We start from the raw sequence: 20,358 nt of genomic DNA, 5'->3' as shown, positions 1-20,358 counted from the left end.
AAAAAGACTTCTTTGGTCTCTCTTTTTAGAGAATACAATACAATGGGATAATTCGGCTTATATTAAACAATTAGTATATTTTGAGTCACAGGTTTTCTTGATAGCTGCTATACATTGATTCTTATGCCTGACTATACATTGGTATGTCTGGGTATTACCATATATATTTTTTAAGGCTTCTCAGCCAGGTGATTCCAACCTGCAGCCAGAGGTTAAGAATCATTGGTCACAAAGTGTTGACTCAGGACCAGTGGCATGCTTGGGAACTTGTTAGAAATGCAGATTATTGGCTCCATCCCAGACCTATTGAATTAGAAACTCTGAGAGTAGAACCCAGCGATCTTTGTTTTTAAAGGCCCACAAGTGATTCTGATGCATCCTTGAGTCTGAGAATTATTGGTATAGAATTTTGGAGGACAGCCCAATAGCACACCTCTTCAAGATGGCTACAGATTGGCACCTGTACCAAAGAATGGTTTCATCCCCAGAAATTTTGTAGACTTTCATATTTAGAAAGAAATGAGCCAGTGAAAATCTACTGATATTAACCTTTCAACTTATGCGATTGTAGTAGTAAACCTCTGGGTGTTGACACAAAGACTGTATGGAGAATTATGATATAATAAACCATGGGGTTATCTATATCAGTGATAACCAGTAGAAATGAAACGCAGGCCACATATGTAATTTTAAAAATTTACAATAAAAGGTAAAAATATGTAGAATTGATTTTAATATATTTTATTTAATCTAATATATCCCAAATAGTATCATTTCAACGTGTACTTAGTATAAAAAATATTAGCGAGATGTTCATTTATGTACTGAACATGTGGCTGGTGGCTACCATATTAGATAACAAAGATCTAATTCTGTGATATTGCCAGAATTTTATTATATCTACTGTTACTATATATAAATGAACAAGTTCTGTAAAAAAATGTTTGTAGTAGAATCTAACATATAGTTCTACGTGTCTCATATAGTTCAACTACATAATACATTTTTATTTAAGTTGGACATTCTGTGAGGATAGAGCAGTGATTTCTTGTTACTTACTTTGTTCTTGGAAGATAACAGTAACCTAAAAATTTTTCATATGAAATAGGTTCCATTATAAAAGCCATGATATTTTAAGTTGGACATAAACATTCTTCTGGTTGTTGGATGGAGTAATTCTTAATAGTTTCCAAACATTGTTAATGTTTAGAGAAGAAATAATGTACAAACTGAGAAAGCTAATTGGAAAAAAGATCACATTTACTTGAGAAGAAAAGTGCATAGCCAACCATGTACTTTGACAAAACAGTTAATCTAAATGTATAACTCTTCTTTAAATCTCTTTTTATATCAGTATTTTAAAAAATTGATATGTAATCTCTGGCTGTGGGAACTTACCAAAACTTGGAAGAGTTTGAGTCCTTGACTCAGACGTATTTTCAAAACTCTGTGGCCGTGAAGCGTCTCTAACCTCAGGTTCCTAATCTGTGTAGCTTTTGCCTCATGTAAAGGCTTAAGGAAGTTAATGCAGGTGAAACACTCACTAAAGGGCCTGTCACATAATGCATGCTCTGGTAATTTTTAGCTATTATTATTTTTTATCATTTCAATTAAAACATAAATTAATATGGGGAATGGGAAGAATTTGAGTTTTTGTCAAATGTTCTCATAATGAAGACTTAAAATTTTTGTAGAATAGAAAATATTGCTTCACCAAGTGTACTTAAGAACTTGCTTTAAATTCTTACATTTTTCAGTATTTTTAAATTTAATTTCTTTATTGTAAATGAAGAATTTAGAATGAAGAATTTTCCAAATAAAATGCTAAGTTATAATATAAAACTATAATGAATTTCATTGTTTGTATGAGATACTATTCATAATTTATTCTCTCAACAGTCTCATAGGAGCTTTGTAAATGAAATTATTTAAAATAGGATTTGGAAGCTTTTAATTTAGATTTAATTAATCTTAGTTATTAACCCATCTTTTTCTTATATAATTTTGGTATTATTTTGTTGCAGTTAAAGTACCAGAGAATCTTGGAGCGATTAGAAAAGGAGAACAAAGAATTGAGAAAATTAGTGTTGCAGAAAGATGATAAAGGCATCCATCATAGAAAACTTAAGGTATTTTAAGTTTATCTTACTGTGTTAGTTCTCAGAACTTTGCCACTTCAAATGGTGTGTTCATCAATACTAGTATTTAAGGAACCATAAAGTGTTCTATCATCCTTTTCTTTCTCACCTGATATCCTTCAGGGATAGGGAAGTTCTCTTCCTATATTAGGACATTTCACAAATTATAGTCTTCAGGCAATTGATTCTATACTGTGCCTATAAAATCTTCATTTTTAGCAGTCTTTTCTCATGAATCAATTTAATTTTTTAAAATACCTTGTTTGCATTTAGGCTTTTTTAATTTCTATAGCTATAAAATCGAAATTGTGAGTTGATAGACATTTATTTATTATGTATTGTCATTGCCTTGCTTGCGAATGATTAGGCTACTTTCTTCAGGTTTAAAAGAGTTAACATTTTCTTCTGGAAGGTTCTTTAGGCATTTTAAAGAATTTTTGAAAAAGTATATGCTGGTACTGTTATCAACATATTGGTATTTATCATTATCAATAAATTAAGCTTTACTGCCCACTAAACCAATCTGTGTGTGCTAAATTAAATTGAAGTAGTTATTTTAACTTACATCTCATATAAGTAAAGAGAAATTTGTGTGTAGCAAAACTACAATAAATCAATGCACATGTATTTTGTAGCCATGGTCCAAAAATTTGTAATTATAGTTTAAACAACATGTATTAGTTCTGACTCTAAATCATGACTGTATAGAGCAGATAAATACCATGACTTTATTTACAAGTTACACATGGCAATTGAGAAAAGTCATGTCTAAGTATTAATATATTTTGAGAGTTTATCTCAGAAACAATATTTTCTGTCCTAAAATAAAATAATAATGAAAATTTAAAGAATTTCTTTTTTATTTTAGGTGAATGGGATTGTGGTTACTTTCCATTTATTTCTAGATGTTAAGAGATGAAAGAAACTGTAGGCCTTTATTTTGTTTGTACCTTATTATTGAAACATACCTTTAATTATTAAATGCTTGATAGCAGCCCTTTTTTCCTGGCCTGCTTATTTGTTCATTTATTCATCAAATACTTACTTGAACCTTGTTATTTGCCAGGCACCATGTTTCATCCTTGTTCTACATAAAGAGAGGAACAATACAAGATATCTGCCCCTGGTGCTCTCACATTTTAGTCTGCCCAGTTATCAAACTACACAGTCATTCTTGCTGATTTTAAATAATCTTCTTAGCGATTCTTTCTCTAAATCCTTTCCTCAGACTCTATTTATGTCTATCTCCGTCTCCAACTCCATCTCCACCTCTATCTCTGACACACACATCAAACTTGGCAGAGGATTATTTCCTTTCAGTTAGTCACCTTACCTCTTACTTGGCCTTTATGGTATTAATGGTGTTCCTTTTTGGGGGATTTAATATTAACTCTTCAATATAAAATGACTTCCCTCATTTACTATTTAATTAGAAGGTTAGGAAATTCTGAATTAATGTACTTTAGTGATCAGTATATCTCTAAATAAAATAAATTAGATAAGAAAAAATAGAATTCTACTCAATACTGTTTTATTCAATACTGTTTTTCTGCAATATAATGATTGTGGAAAAACATTTTGGATTTATCAGGTTTTTTTCCTTTTGATGCATCTATGGTTTTTAAAAAACGTTTTCACTGTTTAATATTTTTTTAATGTTATAGAAATCTTTGATTGACATGTATTCTGAAGTTCTTGATGTTCTATCTGATTATGATGCCAGTTATAATACACAAGATCATCTGCCAAGGGTAAGTGAAAAATTAATATATAGTGAACATGCCAATTAGCAAAAAACACTTTAGGTTTTAAAAAAGTATATATACACATATACACAGTATATACACATGATTATATACACACATAGAAAGAACCAGAGACATGAATTTTTTACATATATAATGTTATTTATGTGTTCTAGATGATGTTTTAAGCATTAAATGTTGTTTGACTGTTTTGATTCATTCGTTTACTTATATTTATGTGTCATAAAGGAAGGTTATCAAATATTTGGCATTATATGTTCCCAATATCCATGATTTTAAAATACCTGAACAGTGTATTAAATTCAGCACATGGGTGAAATTTAACCTCAGAATTGAAAATATCTTTGTAAAGAGTAAACTAGCTATTGAAAAGATTTGTGGAACATGAATGATCTGGTTTTAGAAATAGTGGTTTAAATTAGCACAAGTTTTTAATAAAAATTTGGCTATAAATAATGGATCCAATTCATGTTTTACTGTTTATATTCTCCATGTATACACATGTATCAACTATCACTTTTTCATGGATAGTATTTTTAAATCATTTAACCATAGATATTTTAAGAGACTGAAAAATCTCAGCAGCGTTCAAACATATTTAAATTTAAGATTGTATCGAATAATATAAATAAATGTTATTTGTATTGCGGTAAGGTTGTTGTAGTTGGAGATCAGAGTGCTGGAAAAACTAGTGTGTTGGAAATGATTGCTCAAGCACGAATATTTCCTCGAGGATCTGGGGAGATGATGACACGCTCTCCAGTTAAGGTAAGAAAATAGGCCATCTGAATGAAGTTCTTTAGGAAAGTAAGCACTTCAGCAAGCTTTGTTTATTTGTTGCAACGAAGTATTTCAACTAAAGAAAGAATTAACATATAGCATTTGGAATTATTTCTATTGTAGAAATCAATAGGAGGCACAGCCAGGAGGCCAGTGTGACAGGAGCTGAGTGTGAGGGGAGAAAGACAGGAGAGAAGGGCAGAGGTACAGTGGAAGGCCAAGTTATACTGAGTTGTTACTAGGCCTTTGGAGTTTACTTTGAGTAAGGTAAGTGAAAGGCTGAGTAAGAGAATGAAAATCTTGGAAGTGGAGTCAGTAAATATAGATAATTTTCTGGTTGTACTCTGAAAAAGAGTAGGGAAATGATACAGTAGCCATTGAAATATTTTGGGTCAAAGGAATGTTTTTAAAGATATTTATATGCTGTATGTAATGATTAGTTGAGAAAAAAATGATGCAAGAGAGAGGGAGCAAAGAGGGAGCAAAGTCATTGAGGTGAAAGAGCCTGGGACTCGGCGTACAAGTAGTCCATATATAGAAGCACTAATAATTCATTAATAGTTACAGGAAGAAAGTCTGTGGCTACAGAGTCTTTCATTCAACAAATATTCTTTCGGTTCTTAATATGTGCCGACACTGTTCTATGCAGTGTGTTGGTAAACAAAACAAAGATCTTTGCCGTAATGGAGAGTACATTCTAGTAGAGGGAGGCAGATAATAAATAATAAACATAAAAAATGAGTACATTATGTAGTATGTTAGAAGGTGGTAAGTGCTGTCCAAAAAAAAAAAAAAATGGAGCCAGGCAAGGGAAATGGGTGTTGGTAGTCTGCATCAATAAGGTTACATTTGAGCCATGACTTGCAGAAAGTGAGGGAGGAAGTCATGTGGATATCTACTCCAAGAGTATTCCATGTAGAAAGTAAGTTAGTGCAAAGCCCCTGAGGTAGGTAGTTGGCTGTCCTGTTCAAGGCCAGAGCAAGGTGAAGAGTAGTGGGCGATGAGGTCAGAGGAATAATGGTGGCTGGCGGAAGCAGATCATTAGGGCCTTGTAGGTCATCATGCAAACTTTGTTTTTTTATTTTGAATAAAATGGGGAGCCAGTGCAGGGTTTTGACCAGGGTAACAACATTACTTTTTAAAAGGTTCTCTTTGACTACTGTGCTAAAAATAGACATAGGCAATATGGGTAGAACAAGGGAGACCAGGTCTAAGCTATTGGAGTATCCAGGTGATACTTGGACCAGGAAAATAGCAGTGAAGGTGATAGTGATAAGAAATGCTTAGATCTTTTATGAAAGTAGAATCAGGATTTCTTGACATATTTGATATGGAGAGAGAGAAAGTCAGTTGTCAAGATGACTGTGAGGTTTTTGGCCTGAATAAATTAGCTCGTAATTGGCATAGGGTATTCTGCATTAGTGTGAATTAGCTTTGGGGAAGAAAAACAGGAGTTTTGGACTTGCTGAGGTGTGTTAACAAATAAACAGTCAGATACACAAGTTTGGAAAGAGGTCTGGGCTAGAGGCTTAAATTTAGGAGTCATAATCAGATATCTAAATGTGGTATTTAAAGCCGTGATCTTACTAGGTAAGATCACCAAAGGGGTGAGCAGAGACGGAGAAGACAGATGGAAAGATTGTGTCCTGGGCGCTCCCAACATTAAGAGATTGCAGGAGGAGGAAACAAAGAAAGAGCCTGTTAAGGAGCAGCCAGTGTGGTAGGAGGGAAACCAGAACTCTACCATTGGTGCACTAGAAGTCAGGGAAAGAAAATATCCAGGAGAAGGTAGTGATCGGTGAGGTCAATGCTGCTGATAGATCAAGGAAGATGAAGGCTGAGAATTGATCAATGGATTTGCAGTGGAGGCAAGTAAAGAGAATATGTGGAAGTTTCCTTCTGATTGCTTCCACCACCTCAGTGACATACGAAGCTAGACGATTAGCTGTAAAGAGGGGAGAGAAGTATCGAAGACTGAGGTAAGAGGGAAGTGTGAAGTCTTTTCTAGGTGAGTAGTGATTCCAGGGTTGAGTTGAAGAGGGAAGTCGAGAAATACTAGAATTGATGAGTCATACTGAAGTCCCCAATAAGGTCTGTGTACACAAATTTAAAGGGACACTGTGTGGTTGTGGGGGTTATTTTTGTTTGTTTTGTTTTTAGTTGAGCTGGTGGATATAGGTATATAGTAATTGGAAAATTGAAATCACCAAGAATAAAGGCCAGAATAGTAGTAGAAAATGAGATAATGAGGCTGATGCCAAAATCATCCAGGAAAGTCTGTTTATTGTAACTGCAACAGTCCGGTGTGATTCAGTTTATACAGAGTGCACTGTAGGGTGTCTGGCTATAAATTCAACAGTGTTGTGTCAAGCTAGTTTCTTTTTTATTGCTCTGTGATATTGTTTGAATGTACCACATTTTACAGATCCATTTTACTATTGATGGGCATTTGGGATACTTCCAGTTTAGGAAGAAAAAAAATGAACGAACTATACCTCCTATCATGTTCTATAATCAATTGTAACAACATTGTAAAACCTACCTTTTACATTATTACGAACACTGTAATTGTAGTGGCTGTGAATGACTTTATATTTTAGGAAGGAGTGCACTTTCTTCCGGCAGACTGATAGAGCATGGACAGATTTCCTTGAAACCAGCAGAACTAGTCTCTTTTCAGTTTGCCATTACGCCTCCAACATTTACCAGGACCTTCTCCTTGTTGGTAGATTCTGAACTCCAGGTTTTTGTCTCCGCTGGAAGAGATATTGCCTAACTCTTGACTTAGCACGTTAGCCTCTTTAGCAGCTTCTTAAAGTGCAAATGCCTTAAAGGGAAATTGAGTGCAGAATGTAAAGCTTGGAATTTTCCTTCCTGCTGTGCATTTTTCCCTGGGAGCATGACACCTTAAATTGTGGCTGTTGAATTCTGATTTTGTCCCCTCAAGCCAGGGAAACTGCTACAGGCTTTTATCTCAGGCCACCCTGTGCCACAAGTCAGCAAATGCCCAGAGGGAAAATAGCTGCAGGAATTTCCCCCCAAATCCTTTGGAGTCTTGGGTTCAGTCCAGATTGCTCTCTCATACCTTCAAACAGCTGGTTTTGGTTTGTTATCTCACCTGTTTAGCCAAACTCAGTAGAAGGAATTGTATTTTAAAAGCGAATCAGATCAGTATAGAGAAGCTTGAGAAGTTATAATTGAAAATTATATGTGAAGTTAGAAGTTCTTGTGAAACCACTGACTGTTAATATATGTTATTAGAGAATATCTTGCTCAAATCACGCCTTAGGGCGAAGGCTGCCTTAGCTCCCCTTTAGTTAGTACTACCTTCTGCTCTGGCATCCTAGGTTTCAATACAGTGTCCTGTTACCTCTGTGTATTTTTTTCAGTATATAGTAAGGTCTAAACCAGGGACAGTCAATTCTTCACGTTTCCCCACCTAAACACTTGACACAGTTAGCTCTCAATAAATAGATGTTGAATAAATGAATTGTCCTTTACTTAAATTTACCTTTAAAGTTAAAATGCAAGCTTTTTTTACTTTCGAAAGTTTTAGATGGATGGGTTTGTATAGCATTAACTGCAAAACAAGAGAGGCAGCAGCATTTTAGGCCATGAGAGATGTAAATAGCCAACAATCTTGTTGGGCAGTCATAATACATGTGACAGATGTATGCACAATACGGATAAAGAATTCTGTGGTCTCCGTGTTGCCATGTTGACAGCCCCCAAGGATACTCCTGATGTTAGTGTGAAGGGACACCTGGATTTGTGCAGTGCAGTAGCCCTGTCTAGACCATGTAAGTGCCATTGAAATTAATATGAATCATAAATGCATTATTACATCTCGAAAAATTAACATTTTCTGTTTATTTCAGGTGACTCTGAGTGAAGGTCCTCACCACGTAGCCTTATTTAAAGATAGTTCTCGGGAGTTCGACCTTACCAAAGAGGAAGATGTAAGTAGAATTCCTATGAGGTTTATGTGTGTAACTTTATGACCTGTGTAAGCTTCTAAAAGGCAACTAAATGGAATATTTGTTAACCAAAGATTTTCTTAGGATTTTGTTGTTTTCCATTCATAGCTTGCAGCATTAAGACATGAAATAGAACTCCGAATGAGGAAAAATGTGAAAGAAGGCTGCACTGTTAGCCCTGAGGTGAGCATTGCAGTTCATTTCAACAATGTTTTACGGAAATTCAATATTTATGACTTGAAATAAATCATGATATTAGTATTGATGTTTAAATTTTGGATTGCAGCTATTCTAAGATAACATTTTTTTTTTTAATATTTCAAATAATGTCTTTTTTGTGGGGTATTTTCTAGAATAATTACTTTTAGGATCAGAAAAAGAATAACTTTTTTCCGAGAACCATATCTGAATGAATGAGTTATGGAATTTTCAGACTATGTATCACCAAAGAATTTTTAACAAACTCCTCCGCACAATTAATTTAGTTTTGTTTTATTGTGTTTTGTTTTGTTATGTTTTCTCCTGAATAGACCATATCCTTAAATGTAAAAGGCCCGGGGCTACAGAGGATGGTGCTCGTTGACTTACCAGGTGTGATTAATGTAAGTATATAGAAAACATGTATTTTATCTTATTACTGTTGTGGAAAACATTTTTAATGACATTTAAAACCTTTTTCTTTAAGACTGTGACATCAGGCATGGCTCCTGACACAAAGGAAACTATTTTCAGTATCAGCAAAGCTTATATGCAGAATCCTAATGCCATCATACTATGTATTCAAGGTAAATCTCATCAAAAGATTTTAATTGCACTGATATGCTTCCTTCTTTAGCAATTCAAGTTTTGCTCTAAATATGCATGTTATGTAAACATACAAGATAGTTTGTCCTCTCTTACTCATTTATTTTATTAGTAAATAGAATTGAAGTTGGGAATATTTTGATAAATTTTACTGTAGGCATCATAGACATTTTTATTGGCTATAATAGCTAAAATGTATTAAGAAAATTTTCATTACTGTAATGTAGACACAAGGGTGTAGCCTGTGGAAGTTTTTAAAATCTACTTTGCAATTATTACAGTATCTTTTTTCATTTTTTTCCAGATGGATCTGTGGATGCTGAACGCAGCATTGTTACAGATTTGGTCAGTCAAATGGATCCTCATGGAAAAAGGACAATATTTGTTTTGACCAAAGTAGACCTGGCAGAGAAAAATGTGGCTAGTCCAAGCAGGGTGAGGGCAAGTTCTTTATTGCGTGAGAACAAATTCTTTGTATACGCTCCAGTTATGACAGGGACTGGTTGTGAAAAAAAAAAAATTCTTATGGAATATTTTATCAGAGAGTAGTGGTGGGATTTTTCTTGGTTCTCACTAAAAACAAAGTAAATTAATTAAGTATGATTTTGAGGTATAAATAAAATTTCATAATTACAGTTAGTTTGCTTTAGAAATACTTAAACTGCTTATATTGCATACCCTAAATATTTTATATGCTAACACAGTCATTAACCTTATCTGTGGTGTTTCTTTGTAAAACTAGTGGCAGTGTAGATTCCTTTAGGACCTTACGTGTGCCAAGTTTTTTTTTGCAGATAAACATTACCTTTTCTAACTGGTCAAAAACTGTGTGGCAAATTTTTATAATAGAGAAGGCATTAGATGGGTGTCCGGCCTCAGCATTCTTATCCATGCTCTACCACCAACTGGATGTGTCTTTAGGCACATCTAGTCATCTCTAGGGTCATTTTCATTTCTGAAATTCAACTTCTAAACATGTGTTCAGTGTTCCTTCTCTCCCTTGCTGTAACAAAGAAAGAGGTTAATTTCAAGATATTGTTATGTATAGGTCTTATTAGGGTTCAAGTCTTGACTTAGGGCATTCTCTCTACTTAATTGTAAAGGCAAGATAGTGGTTAAGAGTGCAGCATCTGTAGCCAGATTGCTTGGTTTCAAATCCTGGCTGTTCCGTTTGCTAACTGTGTAACCTTTGGTAAGTTATTTAACCTTTTTAGTGCTATAGCCTTCCTCGTCTGTTGGAAATGAAGATATTAATGGTACTGTCTCATAAGTTGTGAAGTTTTAATGAGTTAAATATTTGTTTTAAAGTGGTCGAAATAGTGCTTGACACAAAAGTGTTATATATGTAGTAGCTTCTATCTGTTGTTATTATTATATCTTTATCCCCCATAGAACAACAACTTCATGTATAAGTACCTATCCCTCGTGCTACTGCTTAGAATTTCTCCCCTTCCCAACTGAAACTTTCTGAGAGTATACCTCTCTGTCAGAGGTTCCCAAGACAGACTTCCCCTAGGTTCACTGGTTGTGAACTAAAGGACTCAAGCACATAGTCATGCTTACACCTAAGATTTATTACAGTGATAGGATACAAAAGCAAAATCACAAAGGGAAAAGAAGCAAGAGATGTCTGGAGGAAAGCAGGCTCAAGTTTCTGAGAGTCCTCTCCCAGTAGAGTCACAAAGGACACATTTAATCCCTCCAGCAAGAAGTTAGTCATAGAGACTCAGCACCTAAGATTTTTATTGGTGACTGGTCATGTAGGCACCCTCAAGTACCAAAATTCCAGACGCCCAAAGGAAAGCAGATGTTCAGCATAAACCACATTGCTTCCACAATAAGCTATTGTTCTTTAGGGAAAGTTTTATATCAATGTAGGGAATTGTTTACCAGTTAAGTTCTCAGATGCCATCTAAGGACAGCAGTTTTAGGCCTGCTGTGTTAACTGTTTTAACTCCATGACCTCCACTTTGCCTTCTTCTGTAAGTCCCGCTGAGGCAGTATTGGTCCTGATATGATATGGAGAAGTGAGGTAGAAGCAAATTTCTATGTCTCCTTCCCATCTCTCTTCTTGCCTTTCATTTCTTATTCCTCTTCTCTAGGATAGTGCGTTTGTATTTCTTTTGAAATGCAACTGAAGCTTACATCAGTCCTTTTTTATAGGAGAGAGTGAGAGAGTGTCGGTGTTAGCTTAGGGATGCAGCTCGTCTTATAGGAGGAGTTCTTACATCAGTAAGCGTTTGTCTGAATGGGCTTCGGGGATTAGGGACCCTTATATTGTGTGTGCATGATAGACCTTTGTGCAAATCTGCATTTTTCTGGGGACAAAGTCTATAGTTTTTATCACATTTAGAAAAGGATTTTTGACCTTAAAAGAATTGAGAGCCAATGGATCCAAATATTTTTTTGAAGAAGTAAAAGAAGACAGTCCAACTTAGTTAGAATTTAGATATTTGAAGAAAAGGATGGAGAAATAATAATAGCTACCATTTATTGAGTTTTCTGCATGCCTGGCAGTGTGTTAAGTATCATATTGTCTCATATAATCTACTCAACCATTTTGAAAAAGTTAAGTACCATACTTAAGGCCGCATTGGTAGTAAGTGGCAGAGCAGAAATTCAAACTAAGGCCTGCCTCCAAAGCACTACACATCATTCCAAGTTTTAATTTTGGTATTTATGTTTTAATAATATATTTCTTAATTAAATGTATTTATTTTTTCCTCAAATAGTAATTGAAATACATTTTAATACTTTTGTACAGATTTATATATTTAAATAAATGCATACATGTACAGCATTATTAAATTTGCTCTGTATTATATTATGGTTTTTAAAATTATGTAAACCTACATCTCACATTTATTTTTCTTACTTCTAAAAATAGATTCAGCAGATAATTGAAGGGAAACTCTTCCCAATGAAAGCTCTAGGCTATTTTGCTGTTGTAACGGGAAAAGGTATGAAAAGATGGATTATTATAATTGAAGTTTTGATTGTTTTCAAATAGTAAACATTGATTTTCTTAGCGAGAACTTCACCATCATATTTCCCTAGGAAACAGCTCTGAAAGCATTGAAGCAATAAGAGAATATGAAGAAGAATTTTTTGAGAATTCAAAACTCCTAAAGTAGGTATCTTGCTTAAATATTTAGATTTTACAGTGAGAAAGTAGCTTAAACCCTTTTCACTTAAAAGTTTGTTTATAGCTGTTAGTTTAACATTGAATTTCCAGAATTTTTTCTAGATAGTTATCTGTATGTAATAAGTAAGTCCTCAAACTGCTCTGACAGATTTGGGAGCAATTCATCACATGGCACTGTGCACGCTGGCGTTATAAACTGCTCCTTGGCATGTGGACAGTGAAAGAAAACATAGGCACCGCCAAAGTTGTTTTACTTATAAAATGATTTTTAAAAATCAACACTGACATTTTTAAATATGTGTACACATTTCTCATAGTATTGGGGGAAGTTGGAGTGGTTATTCTCATTTGGTTATCATACAAGGAGATTCTCAAACTTGGTGATAGTACGTTCCTTTTGCCATTTTAATATACTTTAACTCTTATTGTTTTTTATAGGACAAGCATGCTAAAGGCACACCAAGTGACTACAAGAAATTTAAGCCTTGCTGTATCAGACTGCTTTTGGAAAATGGTACGAGAGTCAGTTGAACAACAGGCTGATAGTTTCAAAGGTAAGTTGGATTTTTAAAATAAGGCAACAAATTTAGACATTTTATTGGCTGGCAGTCTTAGGCAGCCATTAGATTCTTCACTCCCTGTCTTTTAACAGTTGCTTTTAGTTCATTTACTATTAGATAATATGTGGAAAATGGAAAAATACAAATCTTCAGTTGTTGTACAAAAACAGTATTTTTCCTTCCAGAGGAAACATTGTTGGGAGCACATTGCAGAGTTTAAATAGAATAGAAAGTTTGAAGTAGTGTTTGGGAGAAAGAGCTTAGGAAACTATAGTGAACTCAGAGTCTCCCTTTTTTGGGGGAAGAGGTATTGCATTGGGAAGCAGAGCAGCCTGTGCTTCAGCTACATTGTACTAGTTCCTGAATCCCACACTTTCCTGCTCCACGGCTTTGCTTCCGTAGTTCCATTTGGTGAGATTATACCTTTCTTCCCCTTTCCCACTTAGAAATTCCACCTGTTTGTCCCATTTAGTCATTCAGCAACCTTATAAGTATTATTATTCTTCCCATTTTACAGAAGAGCAAACTGAAGCACAGAGTAACTTACGTAGGTAGTACACCAATGTCATACAGGGATGGACCCAAGATTTCAGTCTTCATGGTATGAATCCAGAGTCCATGCTCTTAGCTACTGTACTCAACTGCTTCAGCTGCATGTTTTATGGATTAAAAAGGAGAAACTAAAATCAAGGAGATTAGTTTGGAAAACTGTTGCAATAATGAGATGCTGAGATGTTGAGAGCCCAAAGTACTCATTAGCCAAAGCTGCACACTCAGAAGTTCAATTAATGTAGAAGATATGTGAGATAGCCTTTAGCCACTGCATCTGGAAAAGAGAGAGTCCTCAAACTTGAACATCTTTCCTTCTTCCTCAGCAACACGTTTTAACCTTGAAACTGAGTGGAAGAATAACTATCCTCGCCTGCGAGAACTTGACCGGGTAAAATTTGTGTACCTCATGTATTTTGTATATATCTAATTTAATATTGTGCTCTATCAAAATTTGTTTTGATGAGTGAAATCTGGTAACTAAGTTGCTTTGGTTATCCATGTTTTGACCATGATTAGTAATTTATAGCTACAAGAATACATGTTTAAGAGCAGTTATCTTTTCTGCAATAATTTAAATTATTTCTTTCATAATATTAAAAAAATAATTAGGTAATCATAAGGTCAAAACAAGGGTTTAAAAATATTTTCTGAGAAGATGAAGAATTTTTTTTAAAGATCTTATAGAATTAATGTATTTATATAATGTAAACTTTTAAAAAGTATACAACTTTTTACCTTTTCAGTATTCATTGTGGAAAACTACACTCTAGTGGGATTTAAATACTGGTTTTCCTTGATTTTAAAATGCCACCACTTGTAAAACACAGCATCAGTTTACTAATATACTAATTTAATATGTATTAATTTAATACTTTCACATAACACTTGTTATGTGAAAAATTTATTTGAACAAATGTTATGTGAAAAACTTCATTCAGAATTAAGTGAATATGGTAGACATTTGTGTCAGTTTCTTTGTCCTCGTCTAGAACAGAAGAGCTGGTCATGCATGCTTCAAACCTAAGCTCATCCTACTAGCCTGTCAGAGACCTTCCTTTCAATTATCTCTCAAAATCATGGCAGGACAGATTGACTATCATATGAAAATCTTACTTACTTGTATCTATATTGCCTAGAATGAACTATTTGAGAAAGCTAAAAATGAAATCCTCGATGAAGTCATCAGTCTGAGCCAGGTTACACCAAAACATTGGTGAGTATTTGACCTTTTTCTCAAAGACTTTACTATGTGAATAATAATGAAATACTAAAATTTAGGTTGATAAAGCAGGGATTTATTGTAGCCTTGCCTTATCCCCCAAAACACTTAGTAAATAGGCAAGAACATAAAAGTATCTAACCACTATTCTAGTCTAACCAATTAAGTATTTAAATAGAATAAATTATGTATTTATTTAAGTATCCTTCAAAAGATTTATAGCTTTCTTCATGCTCTTTTTAAATTTTGATTCATCTTAGGCTTTTTTTTTTACCTTTAATATGTTTTGTACAAGTCACATTTCAAATCAAACCCTATTTGAGATTTGTTTAAAATAGCAAGTCAATGTATCCTTTTGAAAAATACTCATGAAAACCTCTTTCATGAGAAACTACCACCTTCAGTTTATGTTTTATATAAATTTGGGTGCTCTTAAATTTGCTCTAATGGGGCCTTGTAACCAAAGTAGGTTCTGTGCACCTCAAGTAAGCTGTGTATAAATAACCTTGAGATTTTGCAATCGTATTTTAATTAATAAACTCTTGTACATGTGTTTTCTTTCTAATGAAGTCTGTGGTATTTTAAAGAACTTATCGCTCTTGGACAAAACTATTCTTACTGCCATTCATTATAAATAGTTTCTGTACTATTCTCTTGGCTCTGTTGAAGATTATGAAAACTGAGCCTAAGCAGTTGTGTCCAGTCCTTAAGCTTGCTAGTATTGCTAGTGTCCCCACTTTGATGCCCTTTCTTTCTCAACAGTGAACCTTTTCTCTTTTCAAGTAGTCAAAATTTGCCAATTTTTAATCTTCCCTTATCAAAAGAAAAAAAAGGATTCTGATCATATCTATACTTATTGATTGATTAATCAGATATATATACAGAACAACTTATCTTTATCATTTGTATTTTAAACCAGTTCTGTGCTTTTCTTTAAGCCAGTTAGCTTTTGGAGTTGCAAGTGATAGATATAAATACACACACATACACAGAATGAATATACTACTACTCTTTCCTTACTAGGTTGCATGAAGATAATGCACTTAAAAACTGATTTGTAAACTATAATAACTAATAATGCTGTTTATTATTAGAGAAAAATATGGTGCTTCTGTAAATTTCTGGCATCATCAGATGGAATGGTTAGTTTTGTTTAGACAGAGCAAGTCTAAAATTAAAGTATACTGATACTAAAGCGAACCTTGAAGATAAATCTAATTTATTTAACACACAGGCGGCTGAAGGGAATTGCGAAGTGACAATAAGCCTGTATTGCCAGATTGCCTTTTGAGAAGGCAAGGGAGAAATCTGGCGCTAGATATTTATTGTGCGAGCTACTAGATCAGATAATTTTGTATATTTTATCACTTTTTTTTTTCGGGCTCTACAACTTAACACAAACATAGATCAAATAGCAGGTCCTAATGTTAACTGTTTGTGCCACATTGAATTCAACTGCATTGTACCCAAAACATTTTATTTTTGTGACATAGGTGATGTTGTCTCAGATAGTACCTTTTGGCTGCATAATGCTTTATATGATATTTTATAATGCGTAAGGTGCTTATAATTATTTGAGTCATAGGACTTTCATCTGTATATGGTGATCTGGAAGCAGTGTTACAAGCATTTTATGTCCTAACATTATAATTTATTCTTTACTCATAGACATTCTACTACACTTTAATCATATTTTAAGAAAGTTGTTAGATTTGATATATGATATATTATAGTGAAAAATAGGCTCTCAACATTTTTATACAATATACCTGATTATCACTGATTTTAAGCAGGGATATTTGTATGTCATTAACATTATACACACCATCATTATAGATATATATTTTTTGTGTGTCATTTAGAAGGATAGCTGGCTAAATTTATAAAACACACTTTAAAAAAAAATGGTACCATGGTATGCATATAAATTTTGGTGAAAAGCATTAAGTTTACTTTATAGAAGTTAAAAGAATGAAAGGAAAATGAGAGTGCACAGTTGAGTTCCTTAACTCAGATTTGAGGAACCGGAAAAGGTTTCTGATACCATAATCTGAGATTTAAAGGGTGAACGGTGGTAGGTAAAGGCAGTGATAAGAGTATTGTAGAGATCAGGAGGTAAGAGCAAGGAAGGCAACACAGATAGATGAAGGCTGTCACCTCTGGCTCTAGCATAGAAGGAAGCAAGAGGCAGGAGATAATGCAGTAGATTATTGAGGGCCTTACAAGCCATGTTTAGAAGCTTGGAATTTATCCCATGAACAGTGATGGCCGTTGAAGAGGTTTATTAGGTCAAATTTGCATTTTAGAAAGATCTTTGTAGTTGGTAAAATGGAATACAAGTGGAGAAAACTGAGCAAGGAGACAGTTGGCTATTGAAATAATCTAGACGAGAAGTGATTATAGCTTGAACTTGAATTGTGGTTGTGCAGGTGGAGAAGAGGAGACATTTTTTAGATATTTAAGAGGTTACCTAGAAGATAGAATTTACAGGGTTTAGTGATTGGATGTGTATAGGTAATGGAAGAGGAGTCAGTTTAACAGTGAGTACATTTATATCTAATAATTAATTGCTAGGAATCTATGGAAATGAAGATGTATTTGACAAAGATGAACACATAAGAATCTTCACCGGGGTTTTGTTTATAAGTGAAAAAAAGTGGAAAACTTATGTTTCCTGTTTGGAATTACATAATATTTGTAATCCATAGAGTAGATTACTGGGCAGCCATTGAAGATATAGGCTGTTGACATGAAAAACTATGATACAATTCTAAGTTTAAAAAGGTTTTAATAAAACAGTATATGCAATATCTACTTGTATAAATACACATGCACAGAAATATTTATATAGGCATTAAATTTTTAATGATAACTTAAACTCTATCTACTGAGAGAGGAATTACGGAAGGCTTCTCACCTTTTCTGTATTGGTCAAAACTGTTATATTGAGTAAATGCTTTGCTTTAAAAGAATAAATTTCCGTTTTGAAAAAAAAATTAATTAAAATAGAGTATAGGGAAAGTTCCTTGAGATAAAGAGGGGAATAAATAGAACCATAATGTGAATGATGTAATTAAAAAAATTAATTAAAATAGAGTATAGGGAAAATTCCTTGAGATAAAGAGGGGAATAAATAGAACCATAATGTGAATGATGTAATTAAAAAAATTAATTAAAATAGAGTATAGGGAAAATTCCTTGAGATAAAGAGGGGAATAAATAGAACCGTAATGTGAATGGTATTTTGTATATTTGTGGAATTTATCCTGCATGACAGCAAAACTTAGGATAAAGACGTCTACAGTCACAGAGGACATATGCTGGCGGAAGTGGTCATTGTAAGTTAGGGTACAAGATAATAGAACCATAATGTGAATGATGTTTTGTATATTTGTGGAATTTATCCTGCATGACAGCAAAACTTAGGATAAAGACGTCTACAGTCACAGAGGCGAAAGTGGTCATTGTAAGTAAGGGTACAAGATGGTGTAACAGGCTTGGTGGCCTCATAGTACAGTGTTTTTTTACATGAGAGTTTGGAACTGTTGGTCCAGAAGAGAAATTATGAGGGGAGGAGAATATGCCTATCTCTGAAGCACATTCAACTAATGAGCAGCTTCCACTCAGCAGAATTTTGAGGACAATCACTATCTATAACAAAGAGCCAGGAAAGATTTTAAGAAGGCAAGGAACAGGGAATGAGTGAGGATATAAAATGATTTGTTTGTTATAGAACTGTCCAGGGTCACAGTAAAAATTATTATGATGAAGATGATTAGGGGGAGTCTGGACAGAGGACAGTAGCTTAGTGATGAAAGGGCCAGTGAGGCTTGGGAAGGATAGGGGACAGTAGCCAACTAGGGTGGATTGGGAAGCAGCAAATTCCTTTGAGAAAGTTACTTTAAACTCACAAGGAGTTGGGGGTCTGGTTGTTTGTTATAGTCTCCTTGAAAGGGTGTCTGGGTTTTGGATACCCAACCCAAAGACTCCTGGGAAAAGATAACCACCTGTGTCTCTTCTGAGACAGGAGCAGCAAAAACCCTGGGTGATCAGATACTGGATCCTTGGTCTTTTGTTCATTTTTCAGAAATTTTCTTATGTTCGTGTTTAAAATGGTATGTGAATTGGAGGCCCTGACAAGCTTATTTCTTAAGCTTGCTCCTAAAATTCTCCCATTATCTGTTATTAATACCATGGCTAAATTGACTTTGTCCTCACCCAAGAAAATGCAGCTTTGCTTTTAGATAGCAGACATGTTTTGAGGCTACATCCTAAAGAGTAGAGGCTACTTTTAAAATAGACCACTTGATAGGCTGTGTTGTAGTATATTGTAGTATTATATTACAGTGGAAATTAGTTTGGGGGAAGCCAAATAAGTATTTTCCTGAGATTTTAATTTTTATTCTTGATTAAAATAGTTGTCTTTTTCTTATTTAGAGATCTGTGTTCACGTAAGATGTCCTTTAAGGCAGAATTTCCCACTTTTGATTATGAATCTTTTAGCTTAATCCTAAAGTGTCGGAACAACTTTACCTAGCAAAATCCCGTAACATCTCTGTGTTTTGTGTTGTGGTCTGATAAATTTTAAAATTATAACAAGAAGTTTTCTGTCTTGGACTCCATTTCACAGTCAACACATATAAAGTGTATGTTGATATTAGGCAAGCAAGCCAATGAAAAGATGCTTAGAATTATTAGTCATTAGGGAAATGCAAATTAAAACCACTATGAGATAACCACTATGATTAACCTGTTAGAATGACTAAAAAGGACTAACCTTATCAAGTGTTGGCAAAATGCAGAGAATCTAGAACTCTTATTCTCTCCTGGTAGGAATATAAAATGGTCCACCCATTTGGAAACAGTTTGGCAGTATCTTTAAAGTAAAATAAGTAAGTACCATATGATCAGCCATTCTACTTATAGATATTTGCCCAAGAAGAACAAAAGCATATGTCCATACAAAGACTTGTACATGAATGCTCATAGCAGCTTTATTTATCAGAAACTGGAAACAACCCAAATGACCATCAGCAAGTGAATAACTAGATTCATGTAATGAAGTACTACTCATCAGTGAAATATTGATATATACAACATGAATTAATCTCAAAATAGTTATGCTAGATGAAAGAAGACAGACAAAATAAGAGTACATTCTATATGACTGCATTTATATAAAATTTCAGAAAATATAAACATCTGTAGTGACAAAGCAGTGCTAGTGGTTACAGCTTTTGGGGGTGATGGATAAGTTCATTATCTTGATTGTGGTAATGCACAGGTGTGTACATATATCAAAACTTTAAATATGTGTAATTTATTGTAAGTTAATGGCAAAGCTGTTTTTAAAAACTTAATATTTAAATTTGGTGTTCTTGAAACTTTTTTATTTGTATTTCAGGGAGGAAATCCTT

General features: G+C 34.0%; 1 protein-coding gene across 1 annotated transcript in view; it reads left to right on the top strand.

Moving 5' to 3' along the window:
• Positions 1 to 20,358, top strand: part of OPA1 (OPA1, mitochondrial dynamin like GTPase) — an 82,276-nt gene that overhangs the window by 27,081 nt on the left and 34,837 nt on the right. The window contains 14 exon segments of the mRNA XM_006906170.3: positions 2,025 to 2,129; positions 3,803 to 3,889; positions 4,559 to 4,672; positions 8,563 to 8,643; positions 8,770 to 8,844; positions 9,192 to 9,263; positions 9,347 to 9,446; positions 9,770 to 9,900; positions 12,353 to 12,425; positions 12,523 to 12,595; positions 13,049 to 13,164; positions 14,046 to 14,110; positions 14,859 to 14,935; positions 17,129 to 17,172. Of these exon segments, the coding sequence (XP_006906232.1) occupies positions 2,025 to 2,129; positions 3,803 to 3,889; positions 4,559 to 4,672; positions 8,563 to 8,643; positions 8,770 to 8,844; positions 9,192 to 9,263; positions 9,347 to 9,446; positions 9,770 to 9,900; positions 12,353 to 12,425; positions 12,523 to 12,595; positions 13,049 to 13,164; positions 14,046 to 14,110; positions 14,859 to 14,935; positions 17,129 to 17,172 (1,213 nt within the window).

Source organism: Pteropus alecto, unplaced genomic scaffold (genome assembly GCF_000325575.1).
Source record: "Pteropus alecto unplaced genomic scaffold, ASM32557v1 scaffold311, whole genome shotgun sequence".
Classification (NCBI taxonomy): domain Eukaryota; kingdom Metazoa; phylum Chordata; class Mammalia; order Chiroptera; family Pteropodidae; genus Pteropus; species Pteropus alecto.
The sequence above is the reverse complement of the archived record's forward strand: the minus strand, read 5'-3'. Positions and strand labels throughout refer to the sequence as shown.